The following is a 25,233-nucleotide window of genomic DNA, read 5'->3' on the forward strand; positions in this document are numbered from 1 at the left end:
ATCAAAAAGAAAGAGAAACAAAAAAGACGTTTGGAGCTGCAAAGTATAAGTGGAATAAAAATTTATTAGGAGGATCCAAAAGCAGATGTGAGCAGGCAGAAGAAGCAATCAGTGAACTTCAAAGGTAAAACAATTACAAATACCAACTATGAGAAACAGAAAAATTACTGAAAAAAAGTGAAAAGTCTAACGGATCAGTGGGGTTTCATCAAGAAGGCCAACATAAGCACTTTCCGACTTCTGGAAAGAGAAGAGGAATTACTTGAATCATCAAAAACTTGTCAAATTTGATGAAACATATGCATATAAATACTTAAGACATTCAATGAACTCCAAGCAGGAAAAATTCAAAGACAGATTGTTAGTGAACAACCAAATGACAAATTGAATCTGACTGCAGAACAAGAGAAGTGACTTGACATGTCACATGTGAGGGATCACTAATAACAGTAGATTTCTCATCAGAAATCTTGACAGCAGAAGACAGTGAGGTGATAATATCTAATATTCCTGAAAAAAAGAAAAACCATCAACCCAGAATATACAAAAAAGCTGTCCTTCAAAAATGAGGAATAAATGAAGATATTCACAGATAAACAAAAGCCAAGGAAACTCACTGCCATTAGATCTGTTCTGTAAGAAATGCTAATGGCTCCACATTGTTCTCAGGGGATACAGTCAAAGACACCCCTCTCCAACAGTGGATGGCATCAAACCATACATACACTGTTTTCTGTACATACATATCTATAATGAAGTTTAATTTATACTCAAGGTACTATAAAACATTAATAATTAATAAAATAACAACACATGGTATAAATTGAAATTAGAGTTACATAACCTTAGGGTGTTAAAATTCCTATGGAACCATAATACCACAGAATCTATAAACAAAAGACCAAGGACTTAAAACATTTCATTACAAAATATCAACAAAATACAAAAGACAGTAAGACAGAAAAGCTGTAAGATATATAGGAAAAAAGCCCCAGCAACATGGCAGATATTAACTTCTTCCATATCAATAATTAAGTGTAAATGAATTAAACTCTCCAATCAAAAGACGGAGACTGGCAGAAAGTGTATGAAAAACATAAATCCAACACTATGCTATTCACAAGAGATTCATTTTAGATCCAAAGACACAAATAGGTTGAAGAAGACAGGATAAAAAAAAGATATTTTATGCAAGCAATAATCAAAAGATATTGAGATTAATGTCAGAAAAGCACACACTAAATTTTAAACTAACAGACATACTCAGAACACCCTACCCAAAACAATAGAATATGCGTGGGATATTTCCTAGAATAACCCATATGTCAGGCCACAAATCAACTCTCAATGAATTTTAAAAACTAGACAACAATAAAGTATATTCTTCTGTCACAGTAGAATGATGTTAGAAACCAGCAGAAGAAATTTGTGGGTACATAGAAACACACTCAAAGAAATCGCAAAGGAACTTAGAAAACACTTAAAAATCAATAAAAACAAAAAAATGCAACATTCCACAACTTATGGTACACAGTGAAGGCATACTAATAGGGAAATTTATAGCCAGGTGCTATGGTTGGTGCCTGTAGTCCCTGCAGTTGGGAGGCTAAGTCAGGAGGATGCCAAGTTCAAGACCAGCTGAACAATACATGCAAGACCCTATCTCTTACAAGAAACAAAAGCAGGCTATGGCTCAGCCCAGAGGCTCTAGGTTCAATACCCTGACTCAAGAACAAAATAGTATTGGTAAGGATGTGGAGAAATCAGATTTCTTGTACACTGTTGGTAGAGATATAAAATGGTGTAACTGCTGCAGGAAATACTGTGGCAGAGCTTCAAAAATTTAAAGATAGAATGACCAGTTAATCCAGTAATTTCACTTTTGTGTGGATACCCAAAAGAACTGAAGGCAGATACTCAAACAGGTATCTATACACCCATGTTCATACCATTATACACAATAGTGAAAAGGTAAAACCCAGATGTCCATCAGTGATAAACAAAATGTGGTATATACATGCAATAGAATGTTATTTAGCTTTTGAAAGGAAGGAAATTCTAACACATTCTGCTACTAATTTCTAGTATCATTCTACTGTGATGAAAGAATATACTTCAAAGTCTGTTGAGAGTTGATTTGTAGTCTAATACATGGGTTATTTTACAAACTATTCCTAAGAAAGCAGTATGTAAGTAAAATAAGCCCTCACAAAAAAGATAACTATTCCTGATTCTACTTACATGGATGCACCATGAAAGGTCAAATCCATAGAGGGAGAAAGTAGAGCAGTGGTTACAGTGACTGAAGGAGGAAAATGGGCAGCTATTTGAACCTGCTGTTTCAGTATGGGCAATGAAGTCTTGGAGCATGATGGCAGTGACTGTCACGAACAATGTGACTGTACTGTATGCCACTGAACTGAATACTTAAAAATGGTCAAGCAGTAAGCACACTTTAAAGTACATACTACCACCACAACAAAAATTACCCATCTCTGGTCCCACTCATCCTAGAACCCTTATTCCTGCTTTTCCCCAGAGGCAACACCCTCAACTATTCCGATTCTTTTTCCTATTTTAATTCAGTATTTCTTAGTGACTTATTACCCCCACATTTCCTGTCACGGTAGAGGAAACAGAGGAGGCTTACGAAGTGAGTCTCCTACTCCTACCCATACTTTTAATCCCCCTAAAATAGCAGTATCACAACTTTGGATTAAATTAGTCAGCTGATGTTAGTAATTGATTACTTTTTCTAATTTGTTCTGTTTTCTAAGAATCTACTACATTTTTTCCCCAAATCTTTCAACACCCACCTATCAGTTCAATTTGCTTTCCTTCAGCAAATTTCTTGCTCCCTACTCCCGTCAGAACTTCAGTTTACGGCACAGTTGTTATCTATGGGGTCTGTGACATGGAATCTCTGTTTACTAAACCCCTTCCCTTTCTTGGTTGTTCCGTTTTAGCCGCACATCTTCTAGTAACCTCCTAAGAAATGTTTGGGGGTGTCTGTTTTGGCAGCAGTGGAGTGTAACTCAAGGCCCCACATTTGCTAGGCAAGCACTCTACCTCTTCAGCTATGCTGCTGGCCCCTTTTTGGTTTAGTTATTTTTCAGATAAGGTCTAACAATTTTTGCCCAGCTGGCCTGGACCACAATCCTCCTACTTATGCCTTCTGTATAGCTGGGATTACACAAGATCTGCCATGCCCAGACTTTTTGTTGAGATGGGGGTCTCAATAACTTTTTTTTGCCCAGGCTGGCCTTGAACCACAATCCTTCCCATCTTACCTCCCAAGTACTCCTAAGAAATGTTTCTTTTAATTCCTTTTTTTGTTGTTGTTTTTTGAGGTCAAGAGTGATTTACCCCCAGACCTTATAGTTTGGCTGGATGACAATTCTAGGGTGAACGTAACTTTTGAGGTAGTGTTCTATCATCCATCTTTAATTCTACTATCACTAAATTAGTCTCCATCCCTATCCTAATCCTTCCCAAAGGATCTCAAAAGCTTTTGAGATATTTTAATTCTAAATGAAATTTCATAATAATTTGCCTAGTATGGGAATCTTCACATTTATTGTGCTTGGTAGTTTCAATCTAGAGGCTCAAATCCTAAGGAAAATTTTTAGTACTATTTTCTTAATGATGTACTCTTTAGGTCTTATGCTTATGAATCTTATTAACTGGAGGCTAGGCTTCTACAATGATCTAACAATAAATTTTAGCTAACACAATTCACAAACATTCTACAGTATTGAGCGTGGAAATCAAGCTGTACCTATACTAATAAAGCAAAAACTTACAAACTTATTCTATGCATCTACATATAATCAAATTTATAGTCTTAAATGCAGTCAGATAATTTAAGCAAAGCAAGCAAAAGAGAGGATGAGAAATGGTAACTAATAATCTGTTCAATGACAGACAGGTCAGGCATTACTGACCCATTACTGAGCCCAGTGTTGTGTTGGCAGATCCTTCAACTCTTCAAAGAAGCTCAAAATACAACTTTTTACATGAGGCAGTAAATTCAATTTTAAACACTGGATGAGGACAAACACTGTATTAAGCCAAGCAAAGGATATCACCAGGATAGATTAGTACTAGAATTTCCGGATTTTGTCCTCTAATATAAAATATGGTTGTTACATAAATGAGCCTTGGGCTGGGGAACTGGCTCAGTGGTAGAGCCCTTGCCTAGCATTTAGGACCTGTGTTCGATCCTCAGCACAGGAAAAGGAAAGGAAAAAGAAAAGAAACCAGCTTTAGTTGGGCAGTGTTGTGTGTCTGTAATCTGGGAGGCAAGAGTCCAGCCTGGGCTATACAGTAAGACCCTGTCTCAGAAACAAACAAGAAAATCAGCTTCGGGATTAAACAGACCTAAACTCTTTTCAGTCTCACTACTTCCAAACTATGGCAACTGATGAAGTTAACTTCTTTTAAACCATCTATTAACTAGCGATAGATTAATACTACAAATCTGTAAGATGTTGCTTATGGAACAGTCACACATGTAAGTAATATGTAAATAAAAGTATAAAACACCATTTATTAAAATACCAAAAACAGATTGGTGCCCATGATTTAAATATTGTCTAATCTATCAAGTTTCCCCATTTTTAAGGAAATAAGGCTAACAAAAGTAGGAGGCAGCCAATGGAAATAGGGTTTTCTTTGGGTGTGGTAAAAATGTTTTAGGATTTGACAAGGTGACAGAGATTGGTTGTATTGTGAAAGTACTAAAGTTACTGAAATTATGCACTTTAAGTATAGTAATTTTATGTGAAATCCATCTTAATAAACAAACGTAGGACCTACCTAGCAAGTATAAGGACCTGAATTCAAACCCCAGTACAAAAAAAAAAAAAAAAAAAACCCCAAGAAACAAAAAAAAAAAAAAACCAAAGAAGAAACATGGGAAAAGGGAGGCAATGAGGTCAAGTCAAAAATTGTTAGAAAGGGAAAATGGAAGCATATTCTTTTCTCAAAGTTATTTTGAAGCTTGCTTCTAAATTCCAATTTCTAAACTGAATAACCAGTAATGATAATGTTAGGGCAACAAACATTTCACTTTTATTGAAAAACAACATTCAATTAAAGTTGATTGAGAACAACATATAATTAAGGAAAAAATACCTGACAAGTTTCAAATGCACATAATAACACATAAGGAAGAAAACAGGCTCTTAAATCAGTAATACCAGTGCTTGTACATAAGTAATATATGCTTGGACATTATATCTAAGCAATGGTAAGTCTTTTGTTAAAATCATTATATGTCAGAAGACTGAACTTGAAGCATTTCCTTATGACAACTATGGTACTCTTCCCATCAAAAACTTTCTAATAAAAAGAGAAGTTAATTATTTCCTATAGGTTCATACAAGGCGAAAATATAAAGTTTTCAACATTTCCCAAATCATGCTGCATGAAGCACTGTCTAGAAAGATCTTTAATATACTAAAAAAGAGAAGATGGAGGGAAAGGGAAAAAGAAAAGTAATATACTAGAACCTTAATTTTGTGAGATGTACAATGTATAAGGGCATAATTATGGATGTTGTAGAAAGAAGATGTAGTATTATTTTCTTGATTCATCAAGGGCAGAACAATTCTCATGCTAAGCTTCTTTAAACGCATGATACAACAATTTGTGAAGACTGCTTAGATTTGTCACACAACACATAAATTAGGTAACTTCAATATTAGCCTAAAGGACACTAACACACACATTAGAGTAATCAATTATCTGAATAAAACTTGGCTTCATATCACCAGCAAGACCTTAGTGGCAAGAAATGAGGGGCAAAAAGGTAGTAGTTAAGAGGAAACAAGGAAAAAATAATTGTGGAAGAGTTTGCTCTTTAACTTCTCTTCCCCAAGATACACCTGCCATGTTCTATGAGTTATGATGGCTTATATTAAGCAAGAGATCTGCAAGTTAATAAAAATTTCAACCTGGTTCACTTTCCTCTCTTTCCCATTTTATTTTTTACATTAATTCCTGATTCTAGGAGGTAACCTTCAAATAGAGAAATATTTATCTCAAAAGTTCCTTGAGTATTTCAAATACAACATTTCACTTTGCCATAACAAACTGTACTCCAAAACAATTAAATAATACTGGACAATTTAAGTATGAAGATACTTGTAAATTTAAATTTATTTTACTCAAAGCAATGATGTTGTACAGTAACAAAGAATGAATTCTGGATATATTTCCTATGGAGGGGGGGAGTCACAGGAAAAAAGTCGAATTAGAGTAAAATAAGGATAATTTAAACTATGCTTTGGGCATCCCAAGAGAGAAATAAAAATACAACTGAAAATAGTTTTGCTAAGCAGAAAATCAAAGGGTATGAAAATGAAACATTTCTACTCAGATGTTATCAACTTTGAACCAAAACAGTAATCACTACTGATTATTACTAATATCCCCAATATCGTGTAAACCAATCAAGGTAATCAGTTGTTTAAGTACTACACACAGCTGTTTCCTTGGAAAAGTCAATCCTAACAGCAGATTTTACTTTGGGATTATTTGTTTTCATTTTAGTTTATAGGAAGAACTACATCTTCCTTCCTGGTCACTACTCATTATTTCACTTACTGAAGAACAGCAAGGGATAGAGCAATACAAATTATTAAAGCCTTACTGGCTACTTATCCCCCCCAATTAAAAAAAAGACAAAACAAACCAAATCTACCATAAGTAGTGGCAAGATCAGTTCACTAAAAAAACTACTAGCTAATAATCCATACACATAGAACCTTTCTAGAAAAAATTTTTTGGAAAAATATATAAAGCTAAATTACACAAAGTAGATAGGTTGAAGCAAGACACAATAAATTTCAGCCATGGTTGCTCATTAAAAACTGAATGTGTGAATGGGGGAGGGGGACAGGAGGAATGAAGAAGAGTAGTAGAGGGGGTGAATTCAAGTATGATATATTTGACACATTGTAAGAACCTCTGTAAATGCCACAATGTATTCCCATCCAGCACAACAATAAATGAGAAAGAAAAAAAAATTGAATGTGTGGATCTTTTAATTCAGGAATAAGGACAGGAGTTTATGAAATCAGATGTGGAACCCAACATAATACTTTCTTGGAGAAGTTATTACAATATAAGATGTTATGACCAGTGATACAAATACAGAGACCAGAATTTATCAGTAACCTAAAAGATAATCAATCACTCTCATTGATTCATTCACTCAGAAGAGACCAATGTAAAACCACAAGGATATCCTTACCGTCCTCAGAAAACTTGCCCTGTATTCAGAGTACTCATACTCTTTTTCAGTTTAATTAGTACTTGACTGAGTACAGAATGAATGTGAAGTAGATCATCCTGTGGGGTATTGCATGCAGGCCATAAAAAGGTCTGATAAACACTTCTGTAGCACAGGAGAAAATAAATATCTGGTGACTCTATGGGACTGTTCAATTCCCACATTCTACACTTCTCGATTCAAAATTTACCTCCCTCATTCTTTGTTCCATGGCCTACTTTATTTATATGTGTTATTATCACTAACTAAGCTGTATCAGGTTGTTGCTTCTATGAGTCTATAATGCAAGTAAATATCCTTCCAGAGTGTCCTGACTAATTATGAGAAAGCAAATTCATTTCCCTATTTTCAAGTTTTTAAACGCTCATTCCCATTTACCACCTAATTTTAACAGAAAGTACAAATAAGTAGAGGGCTTTCTTTTCTTTGGGGAGGGGTAGATTTTGTAGATTCTGAATACAACATAAACACTATAAAAATTGAATTGAAAACAACTCAGTACTGCAAAAATGTAAATATACCATGGTTGAACCAAGCTGCTAAAAATCAAACCACTAACAAAACAACTTGTAACTAGCTCATAAAAGGGTATAAGCAGTTATACAATTACACGACTATTATACAGATTCTACATCTACATACTTTACATTAGAAAGTGCTTCCCATCCATTACAAAACTTAATCCTCATAATCACCAAATGTTTAAATTAAAAGTCTTAGGAAAGACACTTATAAAAGAGTATGAAGGAAACAATTCAGATTTTTAACTTTTAAATCCATTAAAGTAGTTCAAAACCAGCATAGGCAATATAGCAAGACCCCATCTCAATAAATAGATAGATAGACAGATAAAGTGATTAAAGTTTGTACTGGGAATTTAATGTTAATTAACTCATGCACATATATTTTTGTTCTATAATCAGAAAATACATTAAGAATTAAAGCTATTTGTATAGCAGACATAAATCTCCATATATTCTTAGGTCATAGCTGTATTTAAAAAGTTATTTAAGTGGGCCTTGGGAAAGACATTGTTCTGAACTAAGTGATAATTACTTTAGAAACTTATGCAAAATTATAAAAATGATTAATTTAGGCTTTGGTATGTCCAGCCATTCCTTTCTATATCCACCGTACCAAAACTTTGAAATATGATTGATGCCCATTAAAAACTACTCTACATAAAAACACATGGCATCACTCATCCATTCCTCAGTGTGAATAAATCTACTGAAGTATTTAAAGCCTAATCCCTCATTTTATAGAAGAAATCTCTTCTCATAAATACTTCATTACATGCAAAGTCAGTTCTTATCAAATAAGTTGTAACCCACAGAAGTTCATTAGGTCCATTAAGTTAAAAAAAGTTACAAAGCAGCTACCATAACAAAATAAAGTCTGTATCACAACATATGCCTTTTTCTAATTTAGAAATAGTTTTTAAATGAAAATACAACATGAATATAATACATTAATATTTGAAATAGAAAATCAAGAGACTTCTTACCTTACTACATCATCGATATTGTTCCTGTATACACCTTCAAGTCTTTCTGCAGGAAATCCCATAGCAATAATGTTTGGATAAATATCTGAGTACTTGGGTTAAGGAAATATCTGAAATACGTAACAATGCAAACGTATACACATTCTAACACATTAGATAATTATAAAAAGAAAGCTTTCCCCACTTTAGCCCTAGTTATGAGAGACTGTCAAATGTACTTCTCTGTAACCATCATGTGTAATTAAGAAATACTGATAAAGACATTAATTTTAAAAAAGACTCTCAAAACAATTATACAGCAAAGTAATAATTTTAATCCCTCCATTTTGTACATTAAAGATGAACCTAGGCCAGATGTGGTGGTATATGCCTGTAACTCCAACAATTGGGAGGCTGAGGTAAGAGACTGCAAGTCTGAGGCCAGCCTGGGCTTCATGAGACCATCTCAGAAACAAAAAAAAATTTTAAAAGAACCTAAAGTAAAAGGTAATTTTTATACTTATCGTATTTAGGTACATAAGAAAAACAAAATCCTCAGACTTTGCAAATCACAGAACCAATGTTATGTCAGGGTAAAAATAAAAAAAAAAAATCTGCACCAACAAGAAAAGACTTAACAGTACAATTTCTCATTTTTCCTGGTTTTAAGACACCACGATGTGGGGGAAAAAATGTAGGTACATGAGACTTGGGAAGCTAGATTTAAGAGCTGGTTATCTTTTTAACTAGTTGTATAACTTGGATAAATCATTCAATCTTTCTCTACTTCAACTTCCTAAGCAACATAAATGACTAGGTTCCAAGAGATAATAACCTTTAGGGGTCTCTTCCAGGTCTTAATAATATCTATGACTTTGGAACAGAGGTTGAAATATCACTCTCACTTCTAATCAATGTAATAAATATCATATGCTCATTAAATTCAGTTATGTTACACACTTGGCAGAAAAACAAACCTCTATACTCAAGAATAACATTTCCAACTACCTCTAGAAATAAGCAAAAAAAAAAATCTGCATTTCAACATATCTTACCTACCATACCAGCTCTTATTTTAGTTGAGTTCCATCAATCCTCTCAAAACGATCCTCATGATTTTCTGAAGGACCTTTCACACCAGCCAAGATAATTTGCCTAAGGCCTTTCTTTAGACTGTCACTAAAGATGTTTGCCCACTTACTTCAGATCCATTTACCTGCCGCATACATTTCAAAATTCAGCTAATCCAGCATTCTTTCCTAGATATTAAGATTCTCATACACTGAAAGTCCTAGAAACAAATAAAACAGAAAAAAGGATTTTTCCCAGGGCTATTTGGACAATGCCCTTTCGCTGTATTTCTTGGTCAAAATTATTCTAAGAGGAAAAAGAACTACAAGGACAGTTTATACTACTTTTGACAGTTTTACTGTTTTTAATAATATTGGTATTCTCAAACTTGTCTTTAGATTGTAGGTATAAGCAATGAAGTTATGTTAATGACTTTAAGATCATGATTATTAGTGTAACACTAAAAAAACTAGAAAGTAAAAAAAAATTAAAAATATCAATATGAGCCATGTTTATAAAAACCTATTTTTATAGGTCTTTTAATTCAAATGGCCTATAAACATTACCACACAAGCAGCAGTAAACACTACGAGAACCCAGAATTTTGTCTCTAATAAACTAAAAGGTACCAAGCTCCTAGTATACTTTTCTGTGGCAGAGAGCAGGGAGATTAAGTTAATGATCTATGTTAAATGTATGTGAGAGTTGGCTTAAAGGAGATATCTATCACTAGCTGTTTAACCATCATAGATAAACCTTAAATGATATCAAACTAAGATAACCTGAAAAAAATGAAAATCCCTGAGTCTATAAAGATACCTAAAACAACTCACAAAATCCTTTTTGTCTATCACCTGTTGAGGTATCTATTGCAATAGTTCTTCACTTTGAAAGGTGGTAATGGTTGGGATTCAAGTATTATCTTGATTCTCCTGCAGGAACTATGTATCATAGAAATGAAACAGTCCCATTTCATAAACTCTATGGAGTTTATGTAATTAATGTAAAAGGACAGAATAAGAAAAGTCCTATTTTGCAACCCTTTATGAAATTACTCATGTAGGCAAAGATGAAACAGTGCTAAGCCAACAGTTAAGCAGTGGATGAAGAACTGCACTGTCTTAGAGTCAAACAACACCATGCAAAATACTTTCTAATATAAAAATACAATGGCAAAAAAAATCCTATCATTGCCCATTCAGCAGCCAATCTCAACATCATCATAAATCAAGCAGAGATCATAATTGCCAATACAATGCAATATAAAGGATATTACATCATCTACAATTGCCAACTATTTTTAACTCAAATTCTTGAAACTTTTAGATAAATATTTTCATTTACAGGAATTACATAGATGAACAAGATAAATAAAATTTTGTGAGACTAAACCACACAAATCATAAAGTTAATAAGCCATGAACCAGTCTTCTTCAACAAAGCAGTATCAGTACCGTTTTTTTTTTTTTTTTTTTTTTTTGAGAGAGCTAAAGAGGGTCTGCTCTTGATTTATAGACTCAACAGTTTATTTAACAAGTACAATGCTGGTCTGGATATTGCCTTGGCAAACTAGTCATAAAGGACACTTTAAAGTCAACTTGAGAAATTTTAATGCTAGTAAGATTTTTCTCTGTCTAGAAAAGGAGAGAAGTGCAAAGCCCCTTGAAATGCAGTCATTCAACCAGAGCTAAGCTCAAATTTAGCCTTGTACTACGAATACTAATTAATGAGGCAAAAGATGGCAAAGGAGATGGTTAACTTCCTTAAGAAAATGATTTGTCTATAATTATACATAGATGGATATTACATACTCATTAGCTCCAGCTGGCCCCTTCCTTCATTCAAATGATATTATTGAAACACAAGTTGAACATTCCATGCAAGCTAAGTAAAGCAAAGCCTACTGCCCTCAAGGAGTTCCTGTTCCATCAGGGTAGACAGATGCCAAGAGTCCTAGTATACAAAAGATTAAGGTAATTTAAGAGCCAAAGAGGGAGGGATTAGTTCTGTGGAGGCACAGATAAAACTCCACCAAATATGTAATATGTTAGATAAGCCTAAGAAGTAAGTCAGAAATCAGTAGACAGAGGAAGAAATATAAGCAGTTAGAACATTCCAAGCAGAAGGTGGAGTAGATATATAGAAATATTGAAAATATTTAGGAAAAAAGCAGCCAGTGCAGCTCGCACACAAAGATAAGCAAATGGAAAGATGATGACACTGACAGAAAAATCAGGTCCAGGTTTAAGGATGGCAGGGAAGCCAAGAAATTCAATTCTTTCAAAGTTTTATTTTCTTCAGATTTTCACTTTTCTTATTTACAGTTTCAGATTTTACCCAATGTTTTGGCATCCATTATAAAAGTTAGAAAGATATGGGAAACTGTTAACTAGTATCTGTTGAGTATTATATACCAGTCAGCCAGACAAATACATTCTCATTTAATACAATCCTGCAAAGTGTCATTAACACTTCATTGATGAAGATACTGAGTATAAAAAACAAACAAACAAACAACTACAAAAAAAAAAAAAAAAAACCTGGGGAATTTACCCAAGGTCCCAAAGCTAATAAAGTTATGATTCAAACCCAAGTTATACAACACGTAATTCCAAAGCCCAAGCTTTTTATAGCATAATGCCCCAAAAAGGAGATTAATATGCCTTAAATTTCCAACTGAAAAATAAAAAGAGGATTTTCAAGGGAGGGTGGTTCAAATAAAAATGACTTCTTAAAACCGACAAATTTCTAAAAAACAGCACAATATAAAAAACCTGTCATCTCCAAAACTGATGCTAGAATCTACCTAAATAAGTACTGAATCTTGAGGTAAAATTTCTTATGTCAATAATTATAGCAAACACACAAAACCTTTCCAATATACAATGTTTTTGCTTCTCCATACGTCATCATTTTTATGACAACTTTTTGTGTTTGTGCAATACTAAGGATCAAACCCAAGACATGCTTGGCAAATGCTCTACCATGCAGCCACATTACCAGCCCTTTTATAAGAAAATTTTGTGTTGAGACAGGGTCTAGTTAAATTGCCCAGGCTGGCATTAAACTTGCAATTCTCCTGCCTCAGTCTCCTGAGTAGCTTGGGATGATGGCATGTGCTACCTTTCCGGTTCATGACTTTTTTTTTTTGCAGTGCTGCCGTTTGAAACTCAGGGCCTACACCTTGAGTCACTCCACCAGCACTTTTTTATATGAAGGGTTTTTTTTCAAGACAGGGTCTCATGAACTATTTGTCCAGGTTGGCTTCGAACCAAAGCCCTCCTGATCTCTGCCTCCTGGGTAGCTAGGATTACAGGTGTGAGCCACCAGCGCCTGGCCCAAATTTTTTCTTTTTTTTTAAATTTTAAGCCACATAAGAACTAGAACATGTTTTTCTCACACACACACACACACACACACACACACACACAGAGACACACATATTCAGGTCTCCATATCTTTGGGTTCTACATCTGCCAATTCAACCAATCACAGACTGAAGATATTTTTAAAAAAAAATTGCATCTATACTGAACACCATACAGACATTATTCTCATCTTTACCTAAATTATACAGTGTAACAACTATTTACATAGCATTTACATTGCATTCCATATAAGTGGTCTAGAAATGACTTAAAGTTACTAATCAAAGCTAGACATTTATGGAATCTAGAGAGATAACCTGCAGGCAGTGTGGTATAATGGTTAAGAACATATGCTTTAGAAACAAGTTGCCTGAACTTAACCCCCAGCTTCACTTACTGGGTAACCCTGATCAAGTTACATACTCTTCTCTGTGCCTGTTTCCTAAGTAAAACAGGGCTAAAACATGTACCTAACATTTATAGGTGATATGAGGATTTTGAGTTAATAAAGGAACAATAGTTGGAACATAGGAATTGAACTGACAGACATAAGAATCTACCATAACTATTTTTTTTAACAGTGATTCTAAAAATATTAAAGCCTAACAGAAATTCTAACTCCAAAATCTTTACTATTAATTTTTCTTTTAAGTATTTATAACTTAAGAACATATGCAAAATGTAATTCCCAAATAAACAAATCCCTTTCTTATAATGTTAGTGACGACTGTCCATGCAGTAAGGAGGGGGAAGAAACGCATTCATGATGCCTACTATATTGCTTAGGTTGATGACTACCAAGCCACAAGGAGATTCAAAGTACACTGGACAGTTTTTTCCCTAACCTTCAAGTATTTGTTTTGTTTTGATTGAGGTATAATTTACATGCAAGAAAACACACTGATCTTTAGTGATTAGTCCAATGAGTTTTGAAAATTGCACATTATCATGTTTGGATAGTTTCAGGCACTCCAATGCCTTCTCAATGAAATACTGTCCTACAGAAGAAAATCAGTGGTAATTCCAAAGTCTGTCCACAGAAGTCAATTTAATCCTGAATATAACTGATACGTTTGTATTATACAACAATGTAGCTACTTTACAAGGTAAGTAAATTTGTAGTGGCTGTTTCAGGTATCAATTAGACTTAAAACACTAGAAATATTTCCAAGTTTCATCTAATTAACAAAATACCTTTTATTACACAATTTCCAAGTTAAGATCTAAAAGAAGCATGTATTTTGAATTTGTACTTGCACGTATGTTAATGAGTTTACAACAGAAATTTAACTATAATCTTCACATAGTATATAACGAAAAACAGCTCCTTAAGCCCTATTTTATAATAATGCGTTCCTGAGAGATATGTCTATTATATATATTGGATGTTAAGTACCACAGTTACTAAAAATAAAGCAGTTGCAAAAAGTTTCTTTACAGTTTCCAATGTAATACTTAGGGTGCTTATCCCTTGTTTATGAACTAAAATGCTGCTATGTTTTTGTTTTGTTTTATTGTGTCAGTAAGCACATTTGAACTCAGGGCCTTGCATTTGCTAGGCAGGGGCTCTATCACTTGAGCCATGCCTCTGACCTTTTTTGCTTTAGTTATTTTTCTGATAGGGTTTGGATTTTTTTTTTTTTTTTTGGCCAGGGATCAGCCTCAGACAGCAATCCTCAATCCTCAATCCTCCCCCCTATGCCTCGAGTACCTAGGATTATAGGCATGCACCACATGCCAGCCCTGTTTTATAAAAATCAATAACTACTTTCTGGTACAATTATTTTAAGGGAAGTTTCACTTCTGTAGATAACAGGTAAGTTATTTTTAAAATTACAGTTCACAAAAAGTTGGAGGAACAATATGAAGCTACAACATATATATATAGATCATGAATGAACAATGGAAAGTCATGTACAGACTTAGAGAGATACTGAAGAAAAAGCATCAAAAGCAAATACAGTTCAGCACTGTACTACACACCTGCAATCCCAGCACACGGGAAGTTGAGGCAGCAAGACCAAGAGTTTGAAGTCAGCCTGGCAATATAGCAAGGGCCTGTCTCAAAAAGAAAAGAAAGACAAAATCTGAAGTTGCCTGTTTCACAAAAGCAACTAGTGACAGGAGTAAAGCAATGGATGAATTTAGACTAACAAGAGAGGAAAGCAAAAATAGAAATTTCCTGAATTTTCCAGTTGAAAAAGTACTAATTATTCATTATTTAAGAAAAATGTTTTAACATAAAAGGGACACTACATTAATGTAGACTAAAATCTTCTTTTCTAAATGAAAAGGGGACACAGGCACAAAAGATTGAACTATAAAAATGTTAAGAGAAAAGAGTGCTCAAAAATATAGGCTTTTCAGAAACACGAAGAAATAGCCAGTCACAACAAAGAACTCCAGTATTTACTAGGTGCTGGGACCTGTGCTAAGCACACACTGAGTATCGTCCTTCACCGAAGAATGCCAAGGCTCCAAAGCCCATCAGCCACGTCAGGTAAGCCACTCACTCTCTGGGCCTCGCACACTTGTTTTGTTCCCCTATAAAATAAGGATAATGCTATTTGCCTCAACTTCTTCACCGGTTGTTTCAAAAACTAAGTAAGATGTCCAAAAATAGAAAACTATATTATATATAGGGGATTATTTTTATTAAAGGGGGCATGAATTTCGGGGTTTTTTTTCCTCCTTATGTTCTGTTATTCAAATTTAGTGTAAGGGTCTCAATACAAGGCAACTCGATAGTGTTTTCATAAAGCAATTGTAAAAGGAACTCTGGTATAGTAAGTTAAATTCACTTCGGCGTAAATGTGAGGTTCCTATTCACACTTTCTACTTATCTGCTAGCAGTGCTAAAGCAGAAAAGAAAACTGACTGACAAATAATCTTTGAACTCTATTGAAGTTTTCTATTTCTCAAACAAACCTCTCTCTCATGTTTTTGTATATCACATGACTTATCATTACTAAACAGTTTGCATGTACTTTTGCTTTGAAATGGAAGTTTAGATGTCATATTCGAAATGGATGCATAACATTTTCTAAGATTAAAAACAAGAATTGCTAGTAATGTTCAGCAGGCATGGCTGTGCGTGCCTACAATCCCAGCACAAGGGAGGCTGAGGCAGGAGAATTAGGAGTTTGAAGCTAGCCTGAGCTACACAAACTGTCTCAAAAAAAAAAAAAAATTAACTTAAAAATTCTAATATGTCTTTGACCTGAAAAAAATACTATAAAGCTGGCTCTTTTGGCAAGAATCTGCAACCTATAACAAACTATAAAACTGATATACTTTCTCATCTAGAAATCCCACTCTGGTAACATACTTGAGGAATATAAACCAAAAAAGAAAAAAAAAAGTGCACTAAACAAAGATATTCATGGCAGTGGGGTTCATAAAAGAAAGAAATGGAACTAACCCTACCTAACAAGGTACAGTAAGCAAACCTGATGCAATCGTTTATGTATTCAACTTTAAAAGTAAATACCTGTTAAACAGGTAAAAACTTTATTTGTGAAAAAACAGACCAGAGAAAACAGTATAACACTATGCAACACTATGTAAAAATGTGCACATATACATTAACAGAAAAATAATTTCTAGTGGTAAACTTCTGAAACAATTAAGTTTTCCCACAAACTCCTTAAATTTAAGAATCATTTTTAAAATAACTCAAAACATACACATTAAGATTATACTCAGTGAAAAAATAATTTGCAAAGGAAGAAAATATTCTGAACTTCAATGATTTAAATTTAAGCAAATTAAACCTCAAAAATAACTATTAAGTCACTAATAATGTAACCAACTCTAAAATCCAAAGTATAATTTACTTAGTGTATTAACGGAGAGTCCTCTCAAGTAATTAATTTTTTTCATAGCAATTCTTAGTTATGAAATAATATACCTACAACTACTCAATCCTGTATCTGTGAACCTCTAAACATTTAAGTTGCCCAACTAACTGGTTTTAACGAGTATAACAAACAATGACCTTCCTAGGTCTCTGGATGAATACGATAAGACTGGTTTCCTGTTTCAAAACTCTGCTGTTAAAATACACACACACACACACACTCTCTCTGAGTTTGTTCCCACTAAAAAACCATCAAACAAAACATAGGATATAACTTATATAACAGTTTTCAAAAAGATTATCAGTTCAACATGCATTAGACATACTTGTTTAAATCATTATACACTTGAACTAAACCAAATGCTAACTCCTAATTTCCTACAACAAAGCTGTAATGATGCACACAAAAGAAAAGTTGAAACTATAACTAATCCAGCATTAACATAAAGTTCATGAGAGATTATCTTTAATGCTCTGATTTTTACATTCAATGTTAGATTTATAACCTATTTTTACAATACCATTCTACTTATTTTAAAAAACACTAGGTCACACTATAATTCTGCAAAAATATGAGAGGTCACTAACTTTTACAGCAAAATGATTCAGACAGGTAAGATGGGAAGATGCCAAGGGATGTTTCAGTAATTTCAGAATAAAGACCGAGGAATATTTAATGCCAATTCACTCAATATGAATTGCACTCTGAAAAAAATAACAAATTCCAAAACTCCCATCTGTATCGATCTTGCAGATACAACCACGAATTTATAAATATTCAAAACCTACTACATAGAAAGTACTAAGAAAACAAAGTTCTAATACAACTGTGTCTCCGGCAAGAGATCTTTTTTCCTACGAATTTAGTCAAACTGCAAAACTTTTCAATTTGCTTCCAAGAATCAAAATTATCTTTCAGAGTGAACCCAAGAGAGAAAAACTCCATATAAGTGTGGGCTGCTTCATTTTATGTGACATTAATGTAATAAATCGAGTTTAAAGAAACTATATTACAAGCCAGAAAATTATTTGGAAATGACTTATCTTTTTTTTTCCAAGTACTAAAAATAGCTTTGCCTAAGTGTAGTATTTTAGCCTGGAAAAATGTACTAGAAATAACATGTGGACTTTAAAATATGAAGGCATAGATATTGTCATTCATTATTATATTTTTAAGAATATTACTAATTTTATAACTGTCTTGTTCTAATATTATAAAATGATTCCTATACCCACTGAAGATATTTTACTCATATCACCTTTAATCTTGAGTGATGAATTATTCCAAAATTCTGAAATTACACCTACTAAAATGTTAGTCAAAATCTATTTTAGAATTTAACAATAGGCAATTTAATAGGAAAATTTTGCATATGCTATAGTTATGAGAGTAAGTCTACACTGCTTGGTTTAAACAGATAATGCCTTTAATTTTAATATGCTACCTATAAATGCTTTTTACTGAAGGAATTACCATTTTAGTAAGAATACAATTACTGCAACTGGGGAGAAAAGCCCAATTACTGATCGTTGATTAGACACATCATCTTCATATTCAAAGAACATAGAAAAAAAATAAGAAAATTATTTGACTGAAGTTTAAAAGATAAAATTAAAGAGTCAACCTTTTCAACCAGTAAAACCTTTTTAAAAATATATAAAGTTTAATACACAGGAAGACAAAATACTAACAGGTGGGAGGAATAGTAGTGAAAATAAGATGCAAGAAAGTTTAAGGCCTCATAACATTTAAATTCTAAGTAAACAAAATGGGTAAGGACTTTTAAACTTATGGTATTTGAATAAGAATCTCACAATGTGCTTTAATGTATAAGAGTTATAATTTATGTAAACATTATCTTTTTATTCAAAAGTCCTAAAGAACATCATTCTCTTCATGACCTACAATTCAGCTTCACCAAAGTCAGTCCAGTCAACATCAAGAGGCTCATGCTAACAAAACAATCTGCTTTCCTCACAGACATTAACCTGAAAATTGGCAAGATGTTTCTTGCACAAAAAAAATAGCACTCAAGCACAAAGCTGCATTTGAGAATGAAAATTCAAAGTACCACCTAAACTTAAAACATTATTTTGACCACATTAATCATTTGAATGATTAAAAAAAAAACTTCTCAAGAAAATCAAAACAATGTCAATAATAAAGATTAAAATTAATCAGTTTACTAAGCCAAATGGACATTTTAAAGGTTTCTATACAACATGGTAATGCCAAGTTCTCAGGGGTGAAAAGAAATTAAAGTTAGAAACAACTTCTGTACTTGGCTTAAGTTGCAACTGCAAAATTTTAAATCAAGAAGCTCATTTGTGTATAAGCAAGAATTAAGTTGTAGGAGAATAGAAGCAGAGAATTTAAAGAATAGTAAAGTAAATCTTTTAATCTTCAATGATTATTAAATCAGTTCCTTAAGTTCTATAATAATGAATTCCTGTACAACTCAAATTAGGAAAACTACAGCTTAAAGATACTGAAATCTCGAACTATTTAACACTCAGGTCAAAACCCAATGCTTCCACTTAAGTATCCAAACAATCTAACAAAAGCAAATGTCTAAAGCCAGCCTTCTTACATAACTACTAGTTCTTAACCCTTATCTTCCTATTTTTAGAAGAAAAATTTGAACACTAGCATAAACATTGCAATTTCATTTTTGTAAAGGCCTAAAATTTAGTCTTAAGCCTTTAAAAAATCATAATTAGATGGCTCTAAAAACAAAGGTGTCAAAACCACTTATATCACTAAATTATCTTAACTTTTTCCTACATTTGAATAACAGATGGCAGGCCTTGGTTCTTGGACACTACACAATTACCACAATCTGTGTGACCTTTTCAGTATTTAAAAGAATCCAAACATCCTTTAATAACTGGAACCTTAGAGTATTTTAAAACACTACACATAATCTTGACCACAATCTAGATATGAGAAACTCTATCATACTTTTTTGTATGCTAAGTTACTTTACACAGATTTTCTAAAAATTAGTCCATACTTCTTCCATTGGCAAAAAGTATACATACACACTCACCAACAAAATATTTTCCATTAGGTGCCACAGAAAGTATATACCATGCCTAGATCAAAATCTCTTTAAGAGTTCAAACAATTTTACCTTATGCTACCCTAACAAATAATTTTGCTTTAAAAACAAAAGTTTGCTTCTATATCTCAATATTTTAAATACTTTTCTAACTATATGAATTTATAAATGAATATACTGATAAGAAAAATTATCATTCAGCCAATAAGGTATCTGACATTTTTAAATCTCACAAAACGAAATGCAAATTTTCTCACCACAAAAATTGATTATAAATGCAAATACACAGCAAACCTTGATCAATTACTATCACACCAATTACACAGGCAACCATGCAAATAAAACTATTTCATTCAAAATATGTTTCAGGGAACAGTAATATTGCAAAATGATTAAAACAAAGGAAAAAACCAGGGTTATAACTACTTTAGTATAGAAAAATGATGTGGTAGCTTATTTAAATTACTTCTATTCCACTTTAATTTCAGCCTAGTACAATGTTCCTACAAAAGGAAAGGAAAAAAATTAAACTTGGCCAGGTATGGTACTACACTCCTATAAAATCAGCACTTAGTAGGCTGAGGCAGGAGGATCATGAGTTTAAGGCTAGGGTACAAGCAAGAGACTGTCTCAAACAAAAAAAAAATTATGGATTTTAGATCAAATGCAGTTAGTGAACATCATTTTAAATAAGTAAAATATGCTTTAAGTATTAAAATAAGCAACAAATTTCCCAGAAATAATTTAGGGGGAAAAAAGCATCAAGGCTCCAATACCTCAACCATATTTTGTGTGTAACAGATAATGATTTTGTAAAAACTAAATCATAAAAATATTCATTAATATTTGTCATCTTAAATCCACTGTAAAGATATATCAAAAATAAGAGAGAAATAGCCAAAAGTGGAAACAAGCTTAATGTATAACTACAGGTAAGAATTTCCGATAATTTCACAATTTAAAATAATTGAGGCAATTACAAAGTGCTATGGAAATCACCTGTATTAAAAAAAAAATCCCTTTAAGTTCATCAGGAATTAGATGAAAACACAGGTTTTAGAGAAGTAGGACTTTTTTTTTTCTTTTTAGTCATGCTTTTATAAAAGAAATTTACTTGAGTATAGTAAGCAAATGGAGTCTTTTATTCACACATAAAACACTATAAACCTTATTCAATTAAATTGCAGCAATGAATACTCATTTTTCTTAGTAAATTGGAAGCTATCACATGACTACAACCTGATTTTAAAGTACTTATCAGAATGTCTGAACATTCCCTTTAATTTCAAAAAAACTTAAATTTCCTAGGAATTTAAAAATATGGCCTTGATATTTTATTCTGCGTGTGCAAAGTGAAAGGCAAATTAAGCTGTAAAACTGAATAGAAAAAGAAATCATAGCAAATAAGCTATTCCTAGAACACTTTTGTAATTCTATTTGTGTACCCTAAAAATAAAACCAAAAAATTCAGAATCTTTGCAACTCCCTTGACATCTTTGCTTCTCCGGACTAATCTAAAACCTCATCCCAATTTTTTCTAAAAACTTCACATAAATGCAAGGTTTCTTTGTTTTTGTTTTGTTTTTTAAGTAAAGCACTTTAATTCAACAGGCTGACAGCAAATTTAAAGCCTAGAAAAGAATGTGAAAACATACATCAGAAAACCTTAAGAGTCAAGTCAGCCCTGTTTCTTTATCTAGAAAAACCTAAGAAGTTTTTATAACTTGTCAAAAATTTGTCATTTCACATCAGTATATTTAACTTCACCATACCTGACTGTAACAAAAGCAACTTTCGAATAAAAGAAATGCCAGACTAAAATACACATTAAATATCAAAAAACAACAAAACAATCATCTGGGAACAAAGACATTCCCTACACCGAATAACTATATAATTAAAGGAAAGGGTTTCTTAAAAACTAACATAATAGAAAAAATTTTTAATTAAGTATAGTCATCTTGAGTTCTATGTGACATCCTTCTGAATACAACATATAGTACATTACACTTACAAATGTTTTTTTAAAAACATCTTCAACTTTTTCTAGCAGAGAAGCATCCCTGACTTCAACCCAATTCTCTGAAAATACCATATACTTTTAATATATTTAAAGAAGAAATACCCCTTAAGTTACATAAGTTTTACCCCTACATTAGAGATATGGAAACTGGGGTTAAGTAGTGTCTTTTAATACACAACTGATGGCTGAGCAGGGACTTAAGCTAGACTTTGGATGCAGTTGACTCTAAGCATATGTTCTTTGCATTCCACCACGTTGCCTTTCTGAACTCCTTATGCCTCATTCATAGCATCAGAATGTCTTCCATGCTGAGCTAATGAATGTACAAAATTTCTTAACCTAAAGGGGCATAACATATTAAGGATATGCTTGGTGGGAGATGATTAATACAGTGGTCCTCAAAGTATGATCCCAGACCATCATCATCACCTGGGGACTTAGAAATTCTGAGGCCCCAAGACCTCTTGAGTTAGGAAATTCCGAGGATGAAGCAAGCAATCTGTGGTTTAACAAGCCCTCCAGGTAATTTCAAACTTGAAGTTTGAAAACCACTGATGTAATATAATAAGAAAAATACTGCATCAGGTACCCCCAAATCCTGCATGCTTTTTTAAACTCAATTTTCCACTAGCCTTTAACAAGTTACTAATACTAATTCCACTAGAGCTACACTTTCTAAACTGCAAAAAAAAAAAGAGGAAAATTATTGCTTTGTCTACCTCTTAGGTTGCCTGTTTTTCTTTTCAAAATTAAGTAAGGTGATGATTAAGAAAGGGTTTTGTTAATCAAAAAATATTAAGTAAATAAAACACTACCACAGTATATGCTAGTTAATTCTATGGTAGTAATTTAAAATATCTTTCATAAATGATTGTGTTAAAATGTTGTGAAGTGTTACAACTTGTCCAAACTGAACCTGGCAAAGCAGTTTTCATGTTATGAAGGAAAAAGAAAAGGAAAAACTAGAAAAGCTCAGGCATTTCCTCTTCGACAAAATCAGAGTAATTCAAAATTATACATTAAAAAGCTGAACACCTAAAAGTCAACCTTAATTAAGATCCCAAAAACTTCATTCTAAAAGTAGAAAAAGAGTTTCAAATTCTACTTAATCGCCAGTTTGGAGTAACCAGAATACTACAATAGAAGTCTCACTAATTCAAGAGTGAGAGAATTTTAAATGGGGGTTGGGGGAGGAGAGGGAGAAAAACCTGGCTGGGAGCCAGTGGCTCACACCTGTACTCCTAGTTTGGAGGCAGAGATCAGGAGGAACTCGGTTCAAGGCCAGCCCAGAGAAATAGTTCTGAGAGCCCCCCCCCCCCCCCCGAATCTGGAAAATACCAAACACAAAAAAGGATTGGTGGAGTGGCTCAAGTGGTAGAGCTTCCTGCTTAGCAAGCATGAGGCCATGAGGCCCTGAGTTCAAACCACTAAAACCAAAAATTTTTTTTAAAATGTATTTATTTCAAAGTATAATTTTGTTTCCAATCTGAAACACGTATAGTGAATCTATGAATCACTTTTAAGAACATCTCATTTAAAGATACCTGATTCAAACCACATTTCATAACACCTTAAATCTTCAAAAGCTCAAAAATAATAAACATAAAATTAGTAAAATGCAATCTTCGCAATCACTAATAAAGAACAAAGCACCTTATTATATTTCAAGCCAAAAAATCTACCAAAATTAAAAGGAGATAAAAATCAAAGTCATTTTGAAGGGCTCTAAATGACACTAAATCAATGGCAAGTTTGGGCAGTGATATAAAGCAAAAACCAGGTTCATAGAAAAGAGTTTGATTTAGACAATCCAGCTGTGCTCTGAAATAAAAATGCACAATTCTACAACGTGTACCCAGATCAAAATTATGGTTAGATTGCAAAACTTAATAAAAAATATAAATTTTCACATTTTCAGATAGCACATGTATTTTCCAGTACTGAATAAACAAGCAAAAAACTCAATGGAAATCAAGTGCTTTACATTTAGGATACTGTGATACTGCTAAGAGACAGGCAAAAGAAAAGGGAAAAAATAAATGATCCCTATGCACGTCAGAGCTCAAGCTTATTCCATTTTTCCTTATACTTGGTAAGAATATAGTAAGTGAAAAGAAAAAAAAAACCCCGTTAGCTCTCTCTTCTCATTCTAAAGCTAAGTTATATTGAAAATCTCGCCCAAATGTGAAAATGGGATAGGAGGGATAATTTAGAGGTTTAACAGCTCTAAATTAGATTCCTGTATCAATGCATTGCAGGTTACATTCAGAATAAATTTGTTGTAATAAATGTAACTTGGTATTCACAGTTGCATGTCTGCCTCACAAAGCCAAACTTAAAAAGGAAATAATAAGAAATAATATCTTTATTGATAAAAAATTTTGCATGTCTTGGACCACAAATCTTATTTTGAGGTACAGATTATTCCTGTGAGTAAAACATATGTTTAAATTAACTTATCTTCTTTCAAGAAAATTTAATATTATAATGAATTTTTATTTTCAACATTTTACTTCATTATGCTGTAAGTTTTCATCTTCTCTTAGTATTTTTAGGCAAATACTTTTTGATTAGCATAATTAACTTTTATTTCACTAACAGTTTAAGTGAAAAGAGCTGTATACTCTATTTGTGGTGAAACAGCAAAATCAGACATATTACACTGAGAGCTCCTAAAGGAATTTCCCTATTTTTAAAAGTAGTCATAGCCTGAGTCAGTTAAAATTCTAACATGCCAACTGTGCAACCTCGTGTACAATTACTGCTCACCCCATAAGTGTAAATACAAGTAATTTCTCTACACAAGTACTCTAAAACTAAAATTTTTTAAGAGCAGCAGCTACTACGTAAGTATTTATAATGAGGCAGAGGTACTATGCTAAGTGAGTTACTTACATCACTTAACCGAGATAAGCTTTATGTGGTGGGTACCATCATCCCCATTTTTCAGATAAAATAAACTGAGAAAAGTTAAGTAACTTACTCAAAGTCATTTAGCTACTAAGTGACAGAGCCATGATTACAACATAGGTAGTCTAGCTCAAGAATGCTGCCTAAAATCTAAAAT

The 25,233-nt window shown here is 33.0% G+C and overlaps 1 protein-coding gene across 1 annotated transcript in view; it reads right to left on the reverse strand.

Annotated features, from left to right (window-relative positions):
* Pten (phosphatase and tensin homolog) overlaps nt 1-25,233 on the reverse strand; it is a 74,071-nt gene that overhangs the window by 43,334 nt on the left and 5,504 nt on the right. The window contains exon 2 of the mRNA XM_074078833.1: nt 8,805-8,889. Coding sequence (XP_073934934.1) covers nt 8,805-8,889 — 85 coding nt within the window. The remainder of the gene's footprint in view (nt 1-8,804; nt 8,890-25,233) is intronic.

The sequence above is a fragment of the Castor canadensis genome, chromosome 7 (genome assembly GCF_047511655.1).
Source record: "Castor canadensis chromosome 7, mCasCan1.hap1v2, whole genome shotgun sequence".
Taxonomy (NCBI): Eukaryota; Metazoa; Chordata; class Mammalia; order Rodentia; family Castoridae; genus Castor; species Castor canadensis.